The sequence below is a fragment of the Maylandia zebra genome, linkage group LG19 (assembly GCF_041146795.1).
Source record: "Maylandia zebra isolate NMK-2024a linkage group LG19, Mzebra_GT3a, whole genome shotgun sequence".
In the NCBI taxonomy this organism is placed as follows: Eukaryota; Metazoa; Chordata; class Actinopteri; order Cichliformes; family Cichlidae; genus Maylandia; species Maylandia zebra.
Window position 1 is genome coordinate 15,212,555 of NC_135185.1, and position 20,232 is coordinate 15,232,786.

The window sequence follows — 20,232 nt, forward strand, 5'->3', positions numbered from 1 at the left end:
ATCTATAATGACTGATGGGATGGCTGGCTGTGAAAAGAGCCACCTCACAGAGAGTGCGGTTCTCCTGCGTCTTGGCTTTTAGCTGCAGTTTAAAACTTTTCATCCATTCAGGTTTTGATGGAGAAGTCAGGTACACTATGTAGTCAGTATAAAACACTGGGAGAGGATCTGTACCAGATATGTTTCCTCTTTTGTAAGCCAAGTAATTATAACCATTGCAACAATGAATGAGGCAACTGGAAACTGATAGTTTGGTTAATCATAGTAATAAGTCCACATGTTGCAGATGGTCTTTAAAGCCTTGCCAAAGTTTAATTTTCTTGTGTAAACATCAGTGTAAGCTTTACACTGTTTTCTTCTTCCAGTGGACCAGGTGCTTTAAGATGGCAGTCTGTTGCAACATGATCTAGTTTTTGGACTAAATCCACAGTACAGCCAGCTCAGTGTTTCTGTCCGCCTCTTCTCAGAATCTCTGATGAACCCAAGCCGTCACGGGTGGATACTTTGCTGCAGATTGTTTGGAGTGTAAAATAACAAAAAAACCAAGCCTTGCTTCAAGCACCTGGTTCATTTTCATGTGTTTAATCTTTGTGTTTTGCACTTTGTGATTGTGGAAGCAATGTGAGAAGTGTCAAAAGAATCGCATATCGACCTTAACAGGGCGGGATACCCAAGCCTGTCCCTTGATGCACTTTTCTTGCTTAAACCTCCTCATTTTCAGCGAACCTCTTCATCATACATATAAAACCACTTCAGGCACCACAACCTCTTATGAAACCTTACAATCTCTGCACCGTCTGAAACTCTCCAGCCTCTTAACCCGCTGCCACCTCCTCCTTCGCCTTCCTCTTCATCTCCTAAATCCTACGTATCCTTAGAAATCTGAAGCCCCTGCCTTATATGGAGAATCCAAACTGCCAAAATCAATAATAATTTTTTTAAAGCCCTGGCAAAATGAAAAATTTCACAAATTATCTTTAAAAAATGTGACGTAAGTGGATATTTTTTATTTAATTTGCTTCTGTATGTGTTTTTCTTTGTATTTATTCCTTTCGTTTTAAATTTTATACATATTTCTGTTTGATGAAAGGAAAACAAAGTCAAAACAAAACCGAAACATATACAGCAATAGAAAAATGTTAAAGAGTAAATGTTAATAGAGATTAATAAGTAAATAAGTCAATAAATAACATGGTAAACTAAACGAGGAAGCAAGTAAATATGAAGATTCTTACGTTAAAGATGATAATTCAATTATAAATATGTCACAGTTTATAAATTTGTGGATTTCTACATTTATTTCTAATATTTTGGTGCATTGCATAATTGCAATATATTTCTATATTTTTAATATTTCGGCAGTTTTTGTCCTCCACAGAATTAACCTTTTCTATTGGGTCATTCTCTTTGAATGCAGCAAACTAAATGCTGTTTATTTATTGCTCTAACCTCTGAGAATGTCTCAAATCCCCTCACAAATCACCTCACCTTATGTGTTCATTTTTTTCTTATGCACTAAAACATGTCGCTGACTAATGTGGGAATTCCTAAAATTCCTAAAATTCCCTAGACTCTGGATTGGGTCAGAGAGTCAGAGGAGGGAGAACATGTCGACCACTGGGGTGCTTGTTTAGAAGCCGGATAATTGTTGTAATGCAAACGGTTAAACTACACCGCCGATGCTGGTTCGTTGGCCACGATGGAAATAAATGACCATAATTACATTCAACTGCAAACATCTGTGTGCAGGAGCCGGGAGAGAGCGAGAAAGAGAAAGCACAACTCCATTAGCGTAATGCGCAGTGAAATTTCACTCACGGTGCAGAAAGTCGTTAAGTGCTCTCCATCTGTCTTTCTGAGTCGAGGAAATTTTCAGCACATTTATTATTTAAAATATCCTGGGCATACCATTATCAAACTCAACTTGTGAGAGCACCTTTTTGACTTTTACTCAGTCGTGGCTCATTGAATTAGTGAGGACTAAATGGGCAGTTAAAGCATGTAGAATTCAAGGGACTGACATCCGAGCGCTTCCAGCGCCGTGTAGTTCAGTCTCTGATCTGTTTTTGCTGCTCTCCGGCTGCTTCTCTCAAACTCGGTTCAGTTTTTAAGTTAGAGTGACACTCTCTAATGACTGTCAAATGCAGACTTTTGCCCTTTTCGTGAATGCCTCTGCTTCAACCAGTTCACCTCTGATGTAAAGCACATAATCGAGGCAAGCAACCTGATGTTTTACACATGTTGCAGTTGAAGGACAGCACACTGTGTTTTCTTTTTGAAATCCTGGCCAGTGCTGCAGTGCATCTGCCCAAAAGCCCATGTGAGTCCACTGTCTTTCAGCTGCTGCCAGACACTTTCCTGCCAAATAATCCAATGTTGCTATGCAGCTTGCAAAAGGAGTTTATCCACCTTCCGGTTGCATCCCTCGACTTATTAACATTCAGCAGGGGGGCTTAAGGGTCTGTGTGATGGATGGATGTCGTTGAAGGGTCTGACAACTGATTAATGCCTTAATTATCTCCAGCGAGGACCTGCCACTCCTCCCAGAGCTGACAGAGTGAGCTGTGTGTGGCCTGACGAGTAACTCCGTGTTCAGGGCTCGCCCACTGCTATCTGCTCTACCAGGGTCACATTCATTTTCCTCCCCTCAAAAAATCTGCACGTTTTGCACTAAAAAAGGTGTATAACGTTGATGAAACAGTGCAGCAGTGCGTTTTGGGATCTTTGCCATTGCGGTGACTAAGAAAGACAACTTTTCAATTGAGCCTCCACATGTTTGGATCCAGCCCAGGTTTGCATTCTGCATACAGAAGCAATCTCTGAAGTCGAGTCCATTTTTTGAATGTAAAATGTTACTGTTGACTTACAAGGCTTTATGCAACCAATCCACCTACTATATCAAGGAACTATTAACCCCTTTATAGCCATGTTGCCATGTTACATCAGCTCTGCTTTAATAGGTAGAAATCTCAAGTAGAGCCATTTTGGCATCTGATGCTGCTTTGTGTGAGTAAGAAAGGAGTCAAGAGAAAAGAACAAAGAGGGGAAACAAACAATACAACATAAAACACCTGACAGGAACTGGTGGCAGAAATCACAGATCAGTTACATGCAGCTCTGGAGGTACAGCAGAAGGGTCCAGGGAGAGAGGAGGATGCAAAATTATGCAGTATATAAATATAAAAAAGGCATATGAATGCATGGGTCCCAAAAGAAATACACACTTTTCACGTGTAGCCGGCTTTACTTGATTAACTGATTTTAACTGCAATCTTACTAATATTGCAGTCACTTTAAGTAAATAGTTTTCAGCAAACAACTGTGGCTTTTAGCCAAAAACCTCAGAGCTCGACTGAGAAAAATAATGTTAGAAAATGTGAACGTTTTGCACCAAGCTTCAGCCATCACCTGCAACCTATAAAGATATTTAAAGTAAAACATTTCACCACCCAAAGAACAGCACAAAATTCTGTTATTCACCCATTTACCCATTACACCAATATACAGTGGTCCTTCTACCGTTTAACCTGATTTGACTTGTTGACCCACAATTCAATACCAGTGTGAGGGAAATCGTCTTTTTGTGTTGTGCTTCAGGCGCTGATCTTTATAGCCAACAGAAGGTGTAAATGGGCATTTCTTGTTAAGACAGAAGGTTAAAGGCAAAGTCACTTCAGCAGCTGAACGCCATTATGCGAGCATAAGATAGAACACATAAATATGTCGAAAGCAGAACTTCAATGTTAAATGTTTCTTTTTTTTCAGCAGATCTGTAAAAGTATTTACAATCTACATCAGCTTCCTTAAAAATAATCTTTCTCTAATGAGCTTCTCTACAGATGGTGTGGAGACTAAGCGTCTTCCCCACATTTTTCAGAGAATATTTTGTAGTGGATCATCAAAAACAGATCAGGAGTCCTTTGTATGCAGGCTGACAGGTGCTTATATATGTGTGTTCCTTTTTGCAGGTGTGTGACTGGTGCAAACATATTCGCCATACTAAGGAGTACCTGGACTTTGGTGCTGGTGAGCGGAGGCTGCAGTTCTGCAGTGCCAAATGCCTGAACCAATATAAGATGGACATTTTCTATAAAGAGACCCAGGCTGCCCTTCCTGGAGCACTGTGTAACCCAGGACACGGAGCTGGAGGGGAGGGTAAGCCGGAGTGCAGTTCAGGAGTGCAGCTGCTCACTCCTGAATCCTGGGGAACGCCGCTAACGGACCTTCGACGTAAAGCTCCCTCACCTGGAGGGCCTTCCGCCACCTCAGTTTTGGCCCCTTCCACATCTTCAGCTGCCTCACCCTCAGACACTGCAGCTGTCTGCTCCCCATCCTCCTCCTCTTCAGTCAAAATCCCCACACCCAGACCCCATGAGAGCCCCTCACTTCCCCCACCACCTGTTCCTGCTCTTCACCCACCAGTCGGGGTCCCCTCTGGCAGCCCTCCCATGGTGATGACACCCCGGGGACCCATGCCCCTGCCTCTGTTCATGGAGCATCAAATGATGCAGCACATCCGCCCCCCATTTCTTCGCACCTCTGCCCACCCAGGAGGACCCAACAGCCCGCTGTCAAACCCAATCATTCCTGGTATTGGTCCACCACCACCTCCTAGGACCCTTGGTCCTGCATCAAGCCCCATGCACAGGCCTCTGCTATCTCCACATGTCCACCCTTCATCTAATCCCAACCCTGGCATGATTCCCCCACACCCTGGAATCCCCATGCCGGGCCTACCGCCTTTTCCCCCAGTCAACATGATGCCCAATGGACACATCCCCCTGCCCCCAATGATGAACTTTGGCATGCCGTCCTTGGCTCCATTGGTACCTCCCCCAACTCTCTTGGTCCCTTATCCTGTCATTGTACCCCTCCCGGTCCCAATTCCTATTCCAATCCCTATCCCCTTCAACCCCAAATCCTCCAGGGACCGACCTGAGAGTACTGGTTCTGTCCGAAGTGCTCCAGAGTCCTCAGAAGCTTCAGCTTCTAGGCCCCACTCTCCAGGCTCCTCTGGAGGTGATAGAGGGAGCCAGAAGATAGAGCCAGCTGGAGGGCGTGTCTCTCCTGTGCGGTCAGAGAGAGGAAGGACAGTGGAATTGACCGTGAAGGCAGAGGACAACTCAGGCAACCTTTGTCTCAGCAGTGGCCCTGGATTGATGGATGGGGTTATTGATCTAACAGTGGGCCAAAGATCATGCCAGCAGCAGGTAATTCACAGGATTCTACCTGGTGTCCAGGTCAAAGTAGAGCCAGAGGCAGATTCAAGATCTCCACCAGCTGCTGAGCTGGGCAGGGAAGGGAAGAGCCATCGTGATGAAGGGGAAGGGGCTCTGCTCTCACAGGAACTCCTCAGTGCTGCGGAGCCAGAAGGGGCCACACACCCTAACACACTGGAATCATCAGCCCTACCTTCCAGTGCTCCCAGCAAAGCTTCAGTGAGCCAGAAGAGTCCCCACTATTCTAACCGTACAACACCACCCTCACCAAGTACAGTACGGACCCAGCCCCCATCTTTACCCCAGCACCAGACTAGCCCTGCTGCCCCATGTAATGTGATAGTCAATGGTACAGGATGGCATCCACTTCTCACGCCTGCGTTCGAATCTGACCGAAGGGGAGAGGCAGGAGAAGGAGAGGCAGAGAAGCACCCAGCTAACGGTGAGCTTGAGCGTGAGGCGCTGAAAGAGAACAATTGTTCCGTAGGTGAATGGGAGCCAGGGAAGCGGGTCTCAGCACAAGATGAGATGGGTAACACGGTGGAGGGTAAGCCAGATCCTGACTCCAACTTGGAGGAGGGTGAGCATGCCTACGCCCTACCGCTGCTGTCGACCGGAGGCTGTGTTGTCATACAGCCTGTGCCAAAGCCCGCCGCCGACAAGACAGCCATCCTCTCCTGCTCCATCAGCGCACCGCTATCAGCCGCTGGGAGTCCTGAGCTCGAGCCGCCGCTGAAGAGGAGGTGTCTGCGAATTCGCAATCAAAACAAATGAGGTGAGTGTTTTCCCACAACCGACTTGAAATATAAATTCAAACATATTTATTCAGTGACATTTCATAATTCACAGTCGGGGGTTTATCAGATTAAGAGTTGGTTTTAAAAGTCTCTTACTCCCGAGGGTGCATCTTTAAACTATTCAAAATGACTCCCTTCAGTTGAAAATGTTCTTTAACAAGCTGTTTCATATTTATAATCTTCACATCTGGAAATCTCTGGCAACCGGATTATTTTGTATTTTGTCATTTTGAAAAGACATAATAGGGTTGATCACTTAATCAGAATTTCAACAATGTGATGCTTGATTCAAGGGCAGACTCGGTGTGCCCTCGTGCAGTCACAGTGGAAAGGGTCAAACAAGCATTAGTTGAATTATTACCTCCAAAATAATGCCAGAGTGCAGGTTCCCTGGCATTAAATCCACTGTGACAGACGGACTGCAGGTGATGTATGAGATTGTCACCCGGAGGGGCACTCGCAGGGACTGGCACTGAAAAGACTCTAAAAGGGTTAGTGAAGCAGGAGGGAACCTGACACAAAGCCCATTTGTGAAAAGATTAAATGAACCAGCACACCTACAAGGTGGTGTTAGTACAAGCAGGCTGTGCACAAGGAGGGCCTTGTCCTCTTAATATACAGCCAAACCATTCTGAAATAAAACCTTAAGACTCAGCAACATCACATAAACAAATACATTTATCCTAGATGTTAGGAGCATTTGGAGTCATGTGATTAGCCAACACTCATTTACCAAACATACATTTCCACATGAGCTTGCGCCTTAATGTCATTTTACAAGAGGAATACCCGTCTTTGCTTTACTGTGACTGGCAGTATATGAGCTTCGGAGTTTGAATGAGGAGCCTTTTATGCCATTAATGCCAAATTTAATGATGCAATCCTCGAGTTATTAATTAAATGAAATTGTATTCAAGAGCAATTGAAGACCAATTCAGGTTGTGGTAACATGAGGCGAGTGCTCTGAATAAGATTAATTGGTAACGACAAAAGATGGAAATCAAGCCCCCTGCACACTCAGCGCTGCTAAACGCCAACCAGCAGCTGAAATAAACAGAAGTGATGCGCTGCAATCTGCAAGTACTGATACAGTAGCAAAAATATGGAGGATCAACAGTGCCTCCCTCGCTTGCTTTCTGGTAAATGGTTGCGCAAAATAATAACCAACAAAAAAATCATTTAAGTTCTGAAGAAAAAATGCAATCAGGTAAATCCATTATGCCTACATTTATTTTAATACTCCTTTTTTTTTGTTTTTAAAAAGAATAACAAAGTACCACAAAATCTATTTATTTTACTCAATATTTATTTTCCCATTTGGTTTATTATTTATATTACTTTGATTTTGATTATTTTGTCCGTTTAATTTATTGATTCTTTTTTGGGGGAATTTAATTTCACTTATTTTTAAAGTTCCATATTTATTTCTGCATTATTTTCCCTTAGAATTTATTCTCCTCTTGTTTCTCCCAACCTAAATAAATGACTCCGTAATTAAACAGAGAAATTCCAGCAAATAAAAAATAGAAGCTAATTAAATTCTAAATATTAATTCATATATTTCTCGAATTGATTTATGCCTACAATAGTTTTTTTTATATTATTTTAGTGCACCTGATTGCATATTATTTTTAATAAAGTCATGTATTTATTTTTTATATATATTTATTATTTATCTAGAGGGTTTTGGTCCTCCATAGTGTGCAAAATGTGGAATACCATATCTCACCTTGCCTGCAACATCACAAGGCATTCATTATGAAATATTTAACACATTATGTAAAATTTATTCCAATAGAGACGCAGAAGCTGAATGTTTTATTCTTTATTTGCCCAAAAGTGTCCTCAAGCTGATTCTGATTGCTGGGAGAATAAACCACAAATTAGGAAGTGCTGTTAAAAATCTGCATGTTCCTTAATTTGGCCCTCAGTGGTTTTAACACCAAAACTGTCTTTGCTCTGAGCATCCTCCACTCTCCCACTTACCTTCAAATTAAAATACCTTGAATTCATGCATCAGCTTTGCCCGAAAACATCTCTGACTCCGTCTAATTCTCCTCCCACTCTGCTTCACAGATGGATGCTCTGAGGACCGCAGTGCCATCAACGACACTCACTTGTCCACCCCCCACCTCCAAATCACACACACACACACACACACACTGTCCTCATCCTTACCCATCGTCCAGTCTACCAGCACCACAAATCGCCTTTGATGACCGATGAGTCCAAACAAACATGATGATGTGTATCATAGCCAAGTGGACTACTGTTGTCTGTGCGACAGACACTCTGATGGCCACCAGGACCGTTTGATCCCTGAACTGAAGTCAGTATATTCCTGCAACAGGAGGAATTTACCCCACTGCTCCTCTCCTCATTTAGAGACTCTCAGCCACACTGCCCCTTTAGACTTCAACCCACCCTCCCCTATCGAACAAGTACTCTCTGTATTGTCTTTTTACTATGGAACGCACTGTAGTGTCCGATATTCAAATCTGCTGCTTGAAAATTACTGAAGGAGCCCCTAAAACTGAAACGCTTCAATCCAACTTTGTGCCACACCACAGGTATAAAATCTCTGCTCCTGTAAGTCTTATTTTTATCACTTGTCACTGAGCTGTAGAGGCATTAAAAATCAACTTGGCATTTGCTTGTTCACCAGAAATGTTTGCACATAGATGCCACACCGGTTGCTTCAGTTCATGGAATGATGAGTCAAAGCAGGCGCCATATTGCTGAGGAGGAGCCAGACTTTTTAATGCACGTATGTCTATGGAAGCAGTAGATACACAATTAAATACCAGGATGATTTAATGAAATTTCAAACTGATTTTCAAGCTATTTGATTTGTCATTTCCCCAGATTTTCTGTTGATAGTTCCAAAGTATCAGATATTAAGATTACAAATCTGCAGCTGCTTTTCTGTGATGTTCTGACTCTGAAATGTAAAAACTGATGGGATTATATCATTTTCAAGAGTTTACTGTCACCTTGAAATATGAGCTGGAGACGAGTCATTTGGCTCAAGTGCTGCTGTTCGTGAATGCCTTTTATCTTTTGGGAAGGCACACACACACAAAAAGTCATTCTGAATGCTCTGAATGCTTCTGGAATGACAATTCATGCACACTGTAAGTCAGTTTAAAAGAGAGTTGCACAAAGCAGCACAAAAGTTTTCACGTTACACAGGAATGGCTAAGAACACATAGTGAGTTCCCCCGAGCATGATGGTGGCTGCAGAGATGCATCTCTCAAGCCCAGATTTGGTATCTGTGTGTTAATGCACGTGCTTGTTCACAGCCAGCAAAAATGTCCTTTCCAACCTTGTCACAAAGTTCTGGGTGAATCCAATGGGATTAAGAAATCTGGGAAATCTTTTTTTTTTTTTTTTATGGATGGGGGCATAAAACCACCTTCACATATGTTGAGAAATATTCTGGAGATAACCTTCACCAGCAAGTAAGTGTGTGGGTGGAATCGTGCATCTCTGCCATTTTCCGTTGGCATCTGTCTGTTTGCTCTCCACTGAATTCAGTTTTAGTGTTACACAAGGATAAGATGGAGCTGTCGTGATAATCATTCCTATTACTGACATTTTCTCTACCCTCTGGAATGCTGCCCGTGTGCTTAAACAGTAATCTTTGCTAGTAAGAGTAATAACAGAGAGCATTTCAAGGCTTACTTGCACCACCAAAACAACTGAGATGGCATGGCAATGTGGAAGCATCCTCCAGCCTGCAGTGGGTACTCGCTTCCGCAGGCTAGTACTTAATCTTTTCTATAATACATTACCAGTGATGTTTCTGTCATGGGTTAGTTTGAGACTGACTGCACTGAATTTTGAGGGGGATGCAGGAGGAAGCCAGCTCTTTCATAAATTATTCTTGTGGGACTGAAGGGAAAACTGCTGAAGTAACACAACAGAAACATTTGAACAGTAAACACACAGAGGACAAATTCTTTATGGCAATATTTTGTCCACTAACTCTGCCAAGTTGGTTCTTTTTTTGCCAATTCTTTTTTGTTTTAAGAAAGTATTTTCAGCATTTGTAGATCCTACCGGGAAGATTGAGTAAATGCAACACAACTATCACCCATCCAGTTTGATCTGATCCAGTTACACATCGGCTGTGAGCTGGGACGCCATCAGACAAAGCCAGCATTTAGTTTACACTCCTATGGAGGAGGTGCACTGTACCAGTGTGAGACAAGGTATTATCACATGCCAAAGGCCTCTGGTGTGTTGAAACAAAACATGTCACCTAGTTTTTAGTGGAAATGGGATTTTAAACTGAAGATTTGACTGGATAATTTATAGCTGCCAAAATAACAAGCACTTATTTTGAAAAAAGAAAAGAAAAGAACACCCAAGAGAAGAGAAGTGGATGTCAAAAGCATCATTACTATTATACTCTTTTCGGTTTAGACCTGTGATATGTCACAGTAAGCGTGACATAGAATCTGTCTTAAAATGACAAAGTGATCTTCATTTATCGTTTGTCTTGCACCCTGATTTTCTTTAAACTATTAGAATAAAAGTAAAAAATTATTTTCTACACTGTAAAGACCAGACCGAGCTTTTCCTTATGCCCGTATTCACAAGCATACATACTCATGTGGCACAATGCACATAGTAAATTTAACTTTGTGTTTGTGTGTGTGGGGCAGGTGCAAGCAGAGAGCCCAGCTGAGATTACAGAGTGTTGACTCAGAATAAGCAGTGTGCAACTCTATCTGTCGCCTCTTAGTCAGGCATTTAGGCTTAGCTCGCCTCTTGCCAAGGCCCAGCTTTGGTGTCACTTTAAGCTTTTCCTCGTCTCTGCTTCAATTCTCTGCAAGCGGAGCCAGTCTTATGAAGCTCTTGTCTGCCTTTTGCTGTATTGCACTTAAAGAGACAGACTAAAATACGCATCTAGTGCTGTTATTTTTGGTGTGAGCTGCTGTAGTTTTGAATATAGTGATATAATGGAATTAAATCACATTGAGCTGCAGGAAATATAAAGGAATGCAGTTCCCGGATTGGCCACTTGAGGCTTTTTCCAAAAACAAAGAAGTTCAGTTAGCTTCCTTTGTCAAAATACATTAAAAAGAGCATACAACCATGTTTTACAGCCTGGCACAAAAACAGTTTTTGGAGTTTCCCCTTTCATAAGAACAACACTTGGTTTAGGTGTTGGTGTCTTTTACAACATTTTTAATTATATTTTCAGACAATTAATATGCCATCTATCAGCCCACTCAAGAGGTTTGTGCTTTAATTTTGGTGAATGAATTATAATATTTTATTAGTCTGTTACTTAAAGCTCATTAGCAGGCATGTATGTGTGGTGCTTGCTAACCAAACTCACAAGTGTTAGCACCCTTTCATCCAGATATAGTCACTTATGGCTCCAGCATGGAAACCAACGTTGCGCAAATGGCCCAAACAGCCCAAGCACAAATGGTCAGTGGGTGACGGCACGGTGGCTTAGTCCATCTTAAATACACAGTCTGTGAGTGACATTTGCATGTGTGTTTAAAGTGCTAAAACAGATTTGAAAAACTCAACAGTAATGCCCATTTCCAAAATCATGATCCATTTACTCTTCCTACAGAACTACACCCGTGACTGTGCAGAAGAAACCTTTCATTTTCCCATGACAAGAGCAGACATTATTTGGAAAATAGTACATTAAAGGTTTCTGAATTAAGTGGGCCCTGCTCTGCCGAGTTTTTCAAATCCTAACCCTAACCTGTTGCACACAAATATTTAAGAGACGTTTAGTTCCATTATACCGAAGAGACGAGAAGGCAAAAATCTTTACAGCCAATACACAAGATAGGAATGGAGTGAAAGCATGGCAGGCCACAGGGAAGATGTGCAAATGTGATTTTAGGGTGACTTATTCCTTTAAGTAGAGCTACTTCTTTCTGTAATACTTTCCCAAAAAATACAGTTTACATCAGAAGAATATAAATTGAAATTGATTTAATTTCTTCCCCAGAGAATAACTCTGTTTGTTTTATTGACCTTTCCCTGACCTTTCTTGTGGCGCCTTCAGGAAAATTTAACAAATTTATTCCTAGGATGGAAAACCCCAGATATCTTAACCAGTACTTTCATACTGATTTAAAATGTTGAGAGGGCTTGATTTGATGAGGAACTTACTGCAATCCGTTGTTATGTCTGTTTTCACTCCTGCTTACATAGAGACGCTTACATACAGAGACTACAGCAACATGCCCAATTGTGTCTGTTTCTAATCTGCACCATGCTGTGTTGGCGTCACAAGCGGTATACTATCTGTGCCTGAGACAGACACCGAACATGCGAAAGCCTGACTCTCGTGGGGAAAACCTGGACCACCGAGTCAGTCTTTGTGATGGCAACCCGACTCGTGACAAATATCCAGCATTCCTTTTTTGGCGATGGACTACAGGCCTGGTCAGCAGCCTTAATTATGCAATGACAACCAACTCCAAAACTGCTAAAAACAAGTGGTCCACAGGCAAAATAAAACATGATTCAACTTCATGTTACTTTTCAGAAACAACGGAGAAGTTGCCTTAACTCTTGCTTGTATAATCTCTCCAGTTAAGACAATGATGCTCGCTTGTAAAGAAGACTCTCCCTTCTTTGTACAAAATGAAATATACCAGAAACAACAACTTTGTTATCTTGCTAGTGTCAATGTATAGATGATCAGCTTTTTCTGTAGCTTGTATGGACCGTCACATTTTTGCTAAGAAGAGAACCCCCTCACCCCACCCCACCCCTTCCAGACTTTCTCGTTCCTAATCATCCAAACTGTTTTAACTCGTGGTGGACTGTCAATCTTTTTTGTGTACATTTTATAGTATTATTTATTGTTGACAAGTTTTGCATTTGCAAATAAAAAAGTAAAGGTGGTTTGACCTGAGCATTTGATTCCAATGTAAATGCTTGGTGAACAGTGACATGCTTTTTCTTTTCTTTTTTTTAATCATTAAAAAGGAGGACACAGTGATATGAGGAGGCCTTTTTATTATGTAGTAACATGTACATAACATGTGGCCAAAATTGCTTTTGGAGAATGGTCATTTTTTTGTGTTGTAACAGTATTTGTTTTATTCAGTGAATTGCCCATGAAGACAAATAAATAAGAGGCACACACAACTCTGTTTCACATGTGTTATATTTGTTCTTACACACATACAATGAACAAAAAAGTGACTCAACTAAAATGAGACAAATAAACAAATTACTAATAATGCTTATCATAAATTAAATAACAAAAACTGTGGCAAGAATTGACATTTCTAAAACAAAATTAATAAAATGAATCCGGAAATTAACAATGAACACATTAAAAAGCTACAGAAATAATTAGAAGGATGTATAAATGAATGAAAAAATTTACAAATAAATAAGGAAAGATGTAAATAAATTCATGCAAAGTCAAATGAATATTAATTCCTCCTGAGGTCTATGTGCAATGGTATAAAATAGTTAATCCCTACATTATTTTGAATAGCATTTTGGTGCATTCACAGGCATATACATTTATTGATTTTGGTAGTTTGTGTACTCTGTAGAACATTAACACTCAGAGAACTCACAACTGTGTTAATTCTTCATGACATGGATTCAACAAGGTGCTGAAAACTTGCACAGAGATTTTTGGTCCATGTCAGCTTGATAGCATCACACAGCTTTTGCAAATTTGCCAGCTGCACATCCTTGATAGTCATCGTGGAGATTGTCCGAGTACAGTGAAGCCATTGCCATGTCCAATAAACCAGTTTGAGATTATTTAAGCTTTGTGACATGGTGTGATGTCCCGCTGGAAGCAGCCATCAGGAGATGGGTGCACTGTGGTCATAAAGGGATGAACACGGTCAGCAGCAATGCTCGTGTAAGCTGTGATATTCGAACGATGCACAGTTGATACTAAGGGACCCCAAATCTGGCAATCACACCAACTTGAACAACTTATATATATAGCAGGACAAATCAATGTTTTCATGTTGTTTACACCAAATTCTGACCCTACAATCCAAATGTTGCATCAGAAATTAAGAATCATCAAACCAGATTTTTCCAATCTTCTATTGTTCAATTTTGGTGAACCTGTGTAATCTGTAGCCTCAGTTTCCTGTTTTTCTTTGTTGACAGCTGTGGCACCTGGTGTGGTCTTCTGCTGCTGTAGCTCATCAGCATCCAGTTTTGACAAGCGGACATTCAAAAGTTCTCTCCTGTTTGGTTGTATCGAGTTGTGGTTGCCTTCCTATCAGCCTGCAGCAGCAACAGTAAGCGACAGTTCTCACAGAGACCTGCCACTCACTGGATATTTTGTCTTTTTTTGATTACTCTCTATAAAGGATATGTGGGATCAGTATTAGTAGACTAACAGTTTCTGAAATACACAGACCAGTACGTCTGGCACAAGCGACCATGCCACATTCAAAGTCACTTAAATCACCTTTCTTTCCCATTCTGATCCTCAGTTTGAACTTCAGCAGGTCGTGTTGACAAAGTTTACGTATCTAAAAGCACTGGGTGGTTGTCACATGATTGGCTGATTAGATATTCACTTTGATGAGTTGCAACTTGTTTTTGTATATATATATATATATATTTTTTTTTTTTTTTTTTTTTTTTTTAATAGCCAATATTAAACCATAAAATCTGCATGAGTGGAACATTAATTAGCAGAAAATCCACTATACAGTGGGGCAAAAAAGTATTTAGTCAGCCACCGATTGTGCAAGTTCCCCCACCTAAAATGATGACAGAGGTCAGTAATTTGCACCAGAGGTACACTTCAACTGTGAGAGACAGAATGTGAAAAAAAAATCCATGAATCCACATGGTAGGATTTGTAAAGAATTTATTCGTAAATCAGGGTGGAAAATAAGTATTTGGTCAATAACAAAAATACAACTCAATACTTTGTAACATAACCTTTGTTGGCAATAACAGAGGTCAAACGTTTACTATAGGTCTTTACCAGGTTTGCACACACAGTAGCTGGTATTTTGGCCCATTCCTCCATGCAGATCTTCTCGAGAGCAGTGATGTTTTGGGGCTGTCGCCGAGCAACACGGACTTTCAACTCCCGCCACAGATTTTCTATGGGGTTGAGGTCTGGAGACTGGCTAGGCCACTCCAGGACTTTCAAATGCTTCTTACGGAGCCACTCCTTTGTTGCCCGGGCGGTGTGTTTTGGATCATTGTCATGTTGCAAGACCCAGCCTCGTTTCATCTTCAAAGATCTCACTGATGGAAGGAGGTTTTGGCTCAAAATCTCATGATACATGGCCCCATTCATTCTGTCCTTAACACGGATCAGTCGTCCTGTCCCCTTGGCAGAAAAACAGCCCCATAGCATGATGTTTCCACCCCCATGCTTCACAGTAGGTATGGTGTTCTTGGGATGCATCTCAGTATTCTTCTTCCTCCAAACACGACGAGTTGAGTTTATACCAAAAAGTTCTACTTTGGTTTCATCTGACCACATGACATTCTCCCAATCCTCTGCTGTATCATCCATGTGCTCTCTGGCAAACTTCAGACGGGCCTGGACATGCGCTGGCTTCAGCAGCGGAACACGTCTGGCACTGCGGGATTTGATTCCCTGCCGTTGTAGTGTGTTACTGATGGTGACCTTTGTTACTTTGGTCCCAGCTCTCTGCAGGTCATTCACCAGGTCCCCCCGTGTGGTTCTGGGATCTTTGCTCACCGTTCTCATGATCATTTTGACCCCACAGGATGAGATCTTGCGTGGAGCCCCAGATCGAGGGAGATTATCAGTGGTCTTGTATGTCTTCCATTTTCTGATGATTGCTCCCACAGTTGATTTTTTCACACCAAGCTGCTTGCCTATTGTAGATTCACTCTTCCCAGTCTGGTGCAGGTCTACAATACTTTTCCTGGTGTCCTTCGAAAGCTCTTTGGTCTTGGCCATGGCGGAGTTTGGAGTCTGATGATGAGTTCAAACAGGTGCCATTCATACAGGTAACGAGTGGGGGACAGAAAAGCTTCTTACAGAAGACGTTACAGGTCTGTGAGAGCCAGAGATTTTCCTTGTTTGAGGTGACCAAATACTTATTTTCCACCCTAATTTACAAATAAATTCTTTACAAATCCTACCATGTGAATTCATGGATTTTTTTTTCACATTCTGTCTCTCACAGTTGAAGTGTACCTCTGGTGCAAATTACTGACCTCTGTCATCATTTTAAGTGGGGGAACTTGCACAATTGGTGGCTGACTAAATACTTTTTTGCCCCACTGTATGACTTTTCTTATAGAATGTCCCAAACCACATCTGAAACATATGAATTTAGCTATTATTCATAAACATAGCAACATGAACTGAGTTGCAGGTGAATTTTAAAGATTTCATATTTTTCATTGAAAGCTTTTTTTAATCAATACAACCTGAAGATAAACATTGGTGGGGAAAAAAGGTTTAAAACCCAAAAGAAATGAATGTTGTGCAAATTTAATGACGAATTCGTCTTCTTTGTTTTTATGGCCTTCAATTATACATAAAGAAAGATTAGTATTACTTTGAGTAATTGTTATTGCTCTTTATGGACATGATGTAGGCTCTGTCTCTCTCTCTTCTTTTTGCCCCCATTAAAAAACAGGAATGTCATAGGTCATACCAGTCAGATATATTTATACTGACAGTCATGCTAAACTGTTTTGAATAATTAATGCAAAAGCAATAAAGAGTTTAACCACATTTTAGAACACTGAATCATTCATAAATAGCTAGGCCTTGGTTATAGTATTTCAATATTCATGAGCAGTATATGGTTGATTTTAAAAAAGGAGAGTGCAACAAGAATTAGTTCAGTAAAGAGAACTTACAGGCAATTATCTAACAGATGATGTTTTAGTAATGATAATTATGACATCTATTCATAAAAGATAAAGTGTTGCTTCCTAAACTCTGCACATGTGATATTATATGTTAAAGAAATATACAGATTTTCTAAATACTCCAACTGTTTTTAAGTGGTTTCTTTATGTCTTTTAAATCAGTCTGGCTTCCTGATGCTCGCTGATGCGCGTGTGAATTGTAGATTCAGTGGTCTCTAGCGCCATCTTATGGTTTCTGTAAGTAATGACTGACTCACTAGGCCCGGAGGTACAATAAAATTGAATAAAATAAATAGAAAAATAAAAAGTTTGATTTTCCCATAGAAGTAAAAGTAAGCAAGCAGTGACAAGAATTTTAAAATGTATCATAATATTAACAATTGTAGTTTTTCTGTTTTTTGCTTAGTGATTGGGCATTGTTTATCATCCCCTGGACAAAATAACATGAACACCCCATATAAAATGATATTTTTGTTATAGACAATACATTGTTATACCTATATTATTCTCATCACTTATGTAATGATTACAGCTAAAATATTATTTATATAACTGTCTATATTCATTTAATAACTGGGGGCACAGATAAAGTGTGTCGTCCCCAAAATTTTGCTTTTGGGTGAAATTTTAAGCACCCATTTTGTTTTTTTCTACATTTCATGGTGGAAATATCTTAATTTATGGTAATGAAGACACAAATCTTAGCCACCCGGTGACTTTAATATCTAATCATAATCAGAGAAACTTCAAGAATCCCAGAGGGAAGTTAAGTTGTCATAGCAGCAAATATACAACAAACAACAAGCACTTGTATAAAATGAGTGTAGAAACAGAGTTATGATATCAATATAATATAAATATTATGTCACTGTGTAGGAGTTTTGGGATACTGAATTGTATATTTAAGATGTTCTCTGTTTGATTCTTTGTTCATTATTTACAGAAATGTTGAGCCTTTAATTCATAGTTCTAGTTTATGTTAGTTTATTTTGTATCTTTAGTGTTTTCTATCTCATCCTCCTCTGTCTTTTCTCCCCGATGTCGTGTTTATTCATGTTCCTGTTTTACTTTGTTAGCCTTTGTAGTCATCGTCTGTGTTTTGTGTGTCATTTTTGCTGTCTCATTGTCCTTGATTCTTATCATCTGTGTCTTGTTACCCTCCTGTGTGCTGTTCCTTGATTACCCTTTCATATATAAATAGTGGTATCTTCCCCTCCGTCTTCCTCTCAGGGTCTGTTCAGCCTCCCAGTGTGTTCCCTCCCTGCTTTGGATTCAGTTTGCCTTTTGCCTGTGGATTTTTGTGTTCTGACTTTGAATCAGCCAAAATAAAGCCTTGCTTTTTTTATTTTTCCTTCTGTCTTTGAGTCTGCATTTTGGTCCTAGTTCTGCAATTTTTATGACATCTGTCCTATTCTGTGTTTGCTTGGCTGCATATGGCGGAGTTTGTGTAACAAGTAAACAGCTATGCTGATACTAGGCCACTTTTGTGTCTTTGACTTTGAGAAGTAAACTCTTTAAGTGTGATTAAAGCACCTGTTCACATCAATGACTAAGTGAACTGTTTCTTTAAAACAAGTGACCTGTGTTGTGTGATCATTTGTATGTACTGTGTACTTCTTATCCAGTTGGAAATTGCATTGTCACTGAAGTCTACACCCACTTCAGTGGAAAGGGGAATATTTTTGTCATAGTCCAAATAATGCAATTGAGGATAATTTGAGAGTCATAACTCCACTCCAAGTTATCTTATGTGTGTAATAATAAATATACTAACCGCTGTCCCGTATCAATAGACCTTCATGCTTTAGTAGACTTTTTTGACCTGTGACAACAAGAAATAAATGTGTGTAAATAAAAAAATAAAAACATATAGCTGCTTCATTCTCGGGCAGCACACTGCCAATAACACAACAAAGCTCATTTGATAGCTTTTTCCATATGTACACATTCATGTAACAACTACACATATATGTAGTGAAATTAGCCTCAGGATGTTTGCAGATGAGCATCATATGACATGTTACGTGATCTGTGCATTTAAGGGAATTTATGTATGCATTAAAAATTCTTGATTTGCCTTTTGAAAGCAAAGATGATTAGATATGTGAAGCTAAATGTGAAAATGTGTGCTTAAATTATCACTTTTCATTCCAGTTTTGATATGCATGTTTGTAAAATCTGTGTTCAAATTGCTTTGGATTTGTGTGTGGTTTTGAGCACACATTTGTGGGAATTCAGAATTTACAGACAAATCATTGTACACAGCTATCTACCTTTTCAGACTAATTTCACTCCATGCACATCTTTAATTGTTATTTTCCTGAATCCCAGGTTTCGAGTTCAATTCTGCCCTGATGAATATGTTTGCTAGTGTGAAATTTACTGAGAATCTTCTCAGAGATGAGTACAGCCAGCTTGAATGCAGCTTACGTCTGATTGCTGCTTTGGGAATATTTCAGTTTAGTGTGCATCATGTCTCTCACATCCTATCATCAAAATAACAGTAAGTGGTAATTATTATTCAATTTATAACATTACTTGAAATATCCTTAAATAGTCTCCACCTTTACACATAAACACCACCTATATCAACTAAAAACTGCCCATGTGTTTATGACTGTCATATTCAGGTGAGTGTGAGCCTCTTAAAATGTGGTCAAAATAACTGAGATCTATGTTTAGTACAAGTGAAACGGCATGGAGTTATGATTCAATAACATTTACAAAGAAGCACAAGGGTCTCAGGATGGCACATCTTAGCCTAGTGCTTTACTGTGAGTGATGAGACAAGCTTATTAAAACAAGAAGTAGATCATTTTGAGCCTGTATCGTCGCTGTTATTTTGGACTGCATTTCCCAGACATCCCCTGTCAAACAGACAATAAATCTGCTGGTATGAGTGCTGTTTCCAAGAAACATTCCTGTTTCTGCAGGTGGCGTTTGTGTGTTTATCTGCTCGCCTGTCTGTGACACTCTCATGCAAACTGACTGTTCCAAATAAAGAAAATCTAAAAAGCATCACTTCCTGCTACTGTTACTGTATGGGAAATTGCACACATACACATGCAAGAGAGAGTGGAAAAAACTTTATTGTGACATTTAGTTTGAGCAAAGTGAAGGTACATCGATGGTTCGATTGCCTCTTTATTTCTTTAAATATAATAACGCAAACACTGAGACTTATTATAATAACTGATATTGAAAAACTGATCATCAAATTAATTCTGCTATAAATAATATATTCAAGTGCTTGTTAAAGTTAAACTCTAATTAGAAGTGCTATTGTAATTTTAAGACCTGGTAAGGAGTACGTTTTTTATGTCCCGTTGAATTTTAAGGGTATACTTTCTTTCTTTTTTTT

The 20,232-nt window shown here is 40.1% G+C and overlaps 1 protein-coding gene across 7 annotated transcripts in view; it reads left to right on the forward strand.

The window, feature by feature from the left end:
• Window positions 1–12,913, forward strand: part of sobpa (sine oculis binding protein homolog (Drosophila) a) — a 63,486-nt gene extending 50,573 nt beyond the window's left edge. For 6 of the 7 annotated variants that reach the window (XM_076877800.1, XM_076877802.1, XM_004559287.3 and 3 more), the window contains 2 exons: window positions 3,969–5,994; window positions 8,093–12,913. In XM_076877800.1, the coding sequence (XP_076733915.1) occupies window positions 3,969–5,993 (2,025 nt within the window). In that variant the 3' untranslated portion in view covers window position 5,994; window positions 8,093–12,913. The remainder of the gene's footprint in view (window positions 1–3,968; window positions 5,995–8,092) is intronic. The other variant, XR_001167718.3, reaches the window with a different exon arrangement.
• The last annotated feature ends 7,319 nt before the right edge of the window (window positions 12,914–20,232 follow it).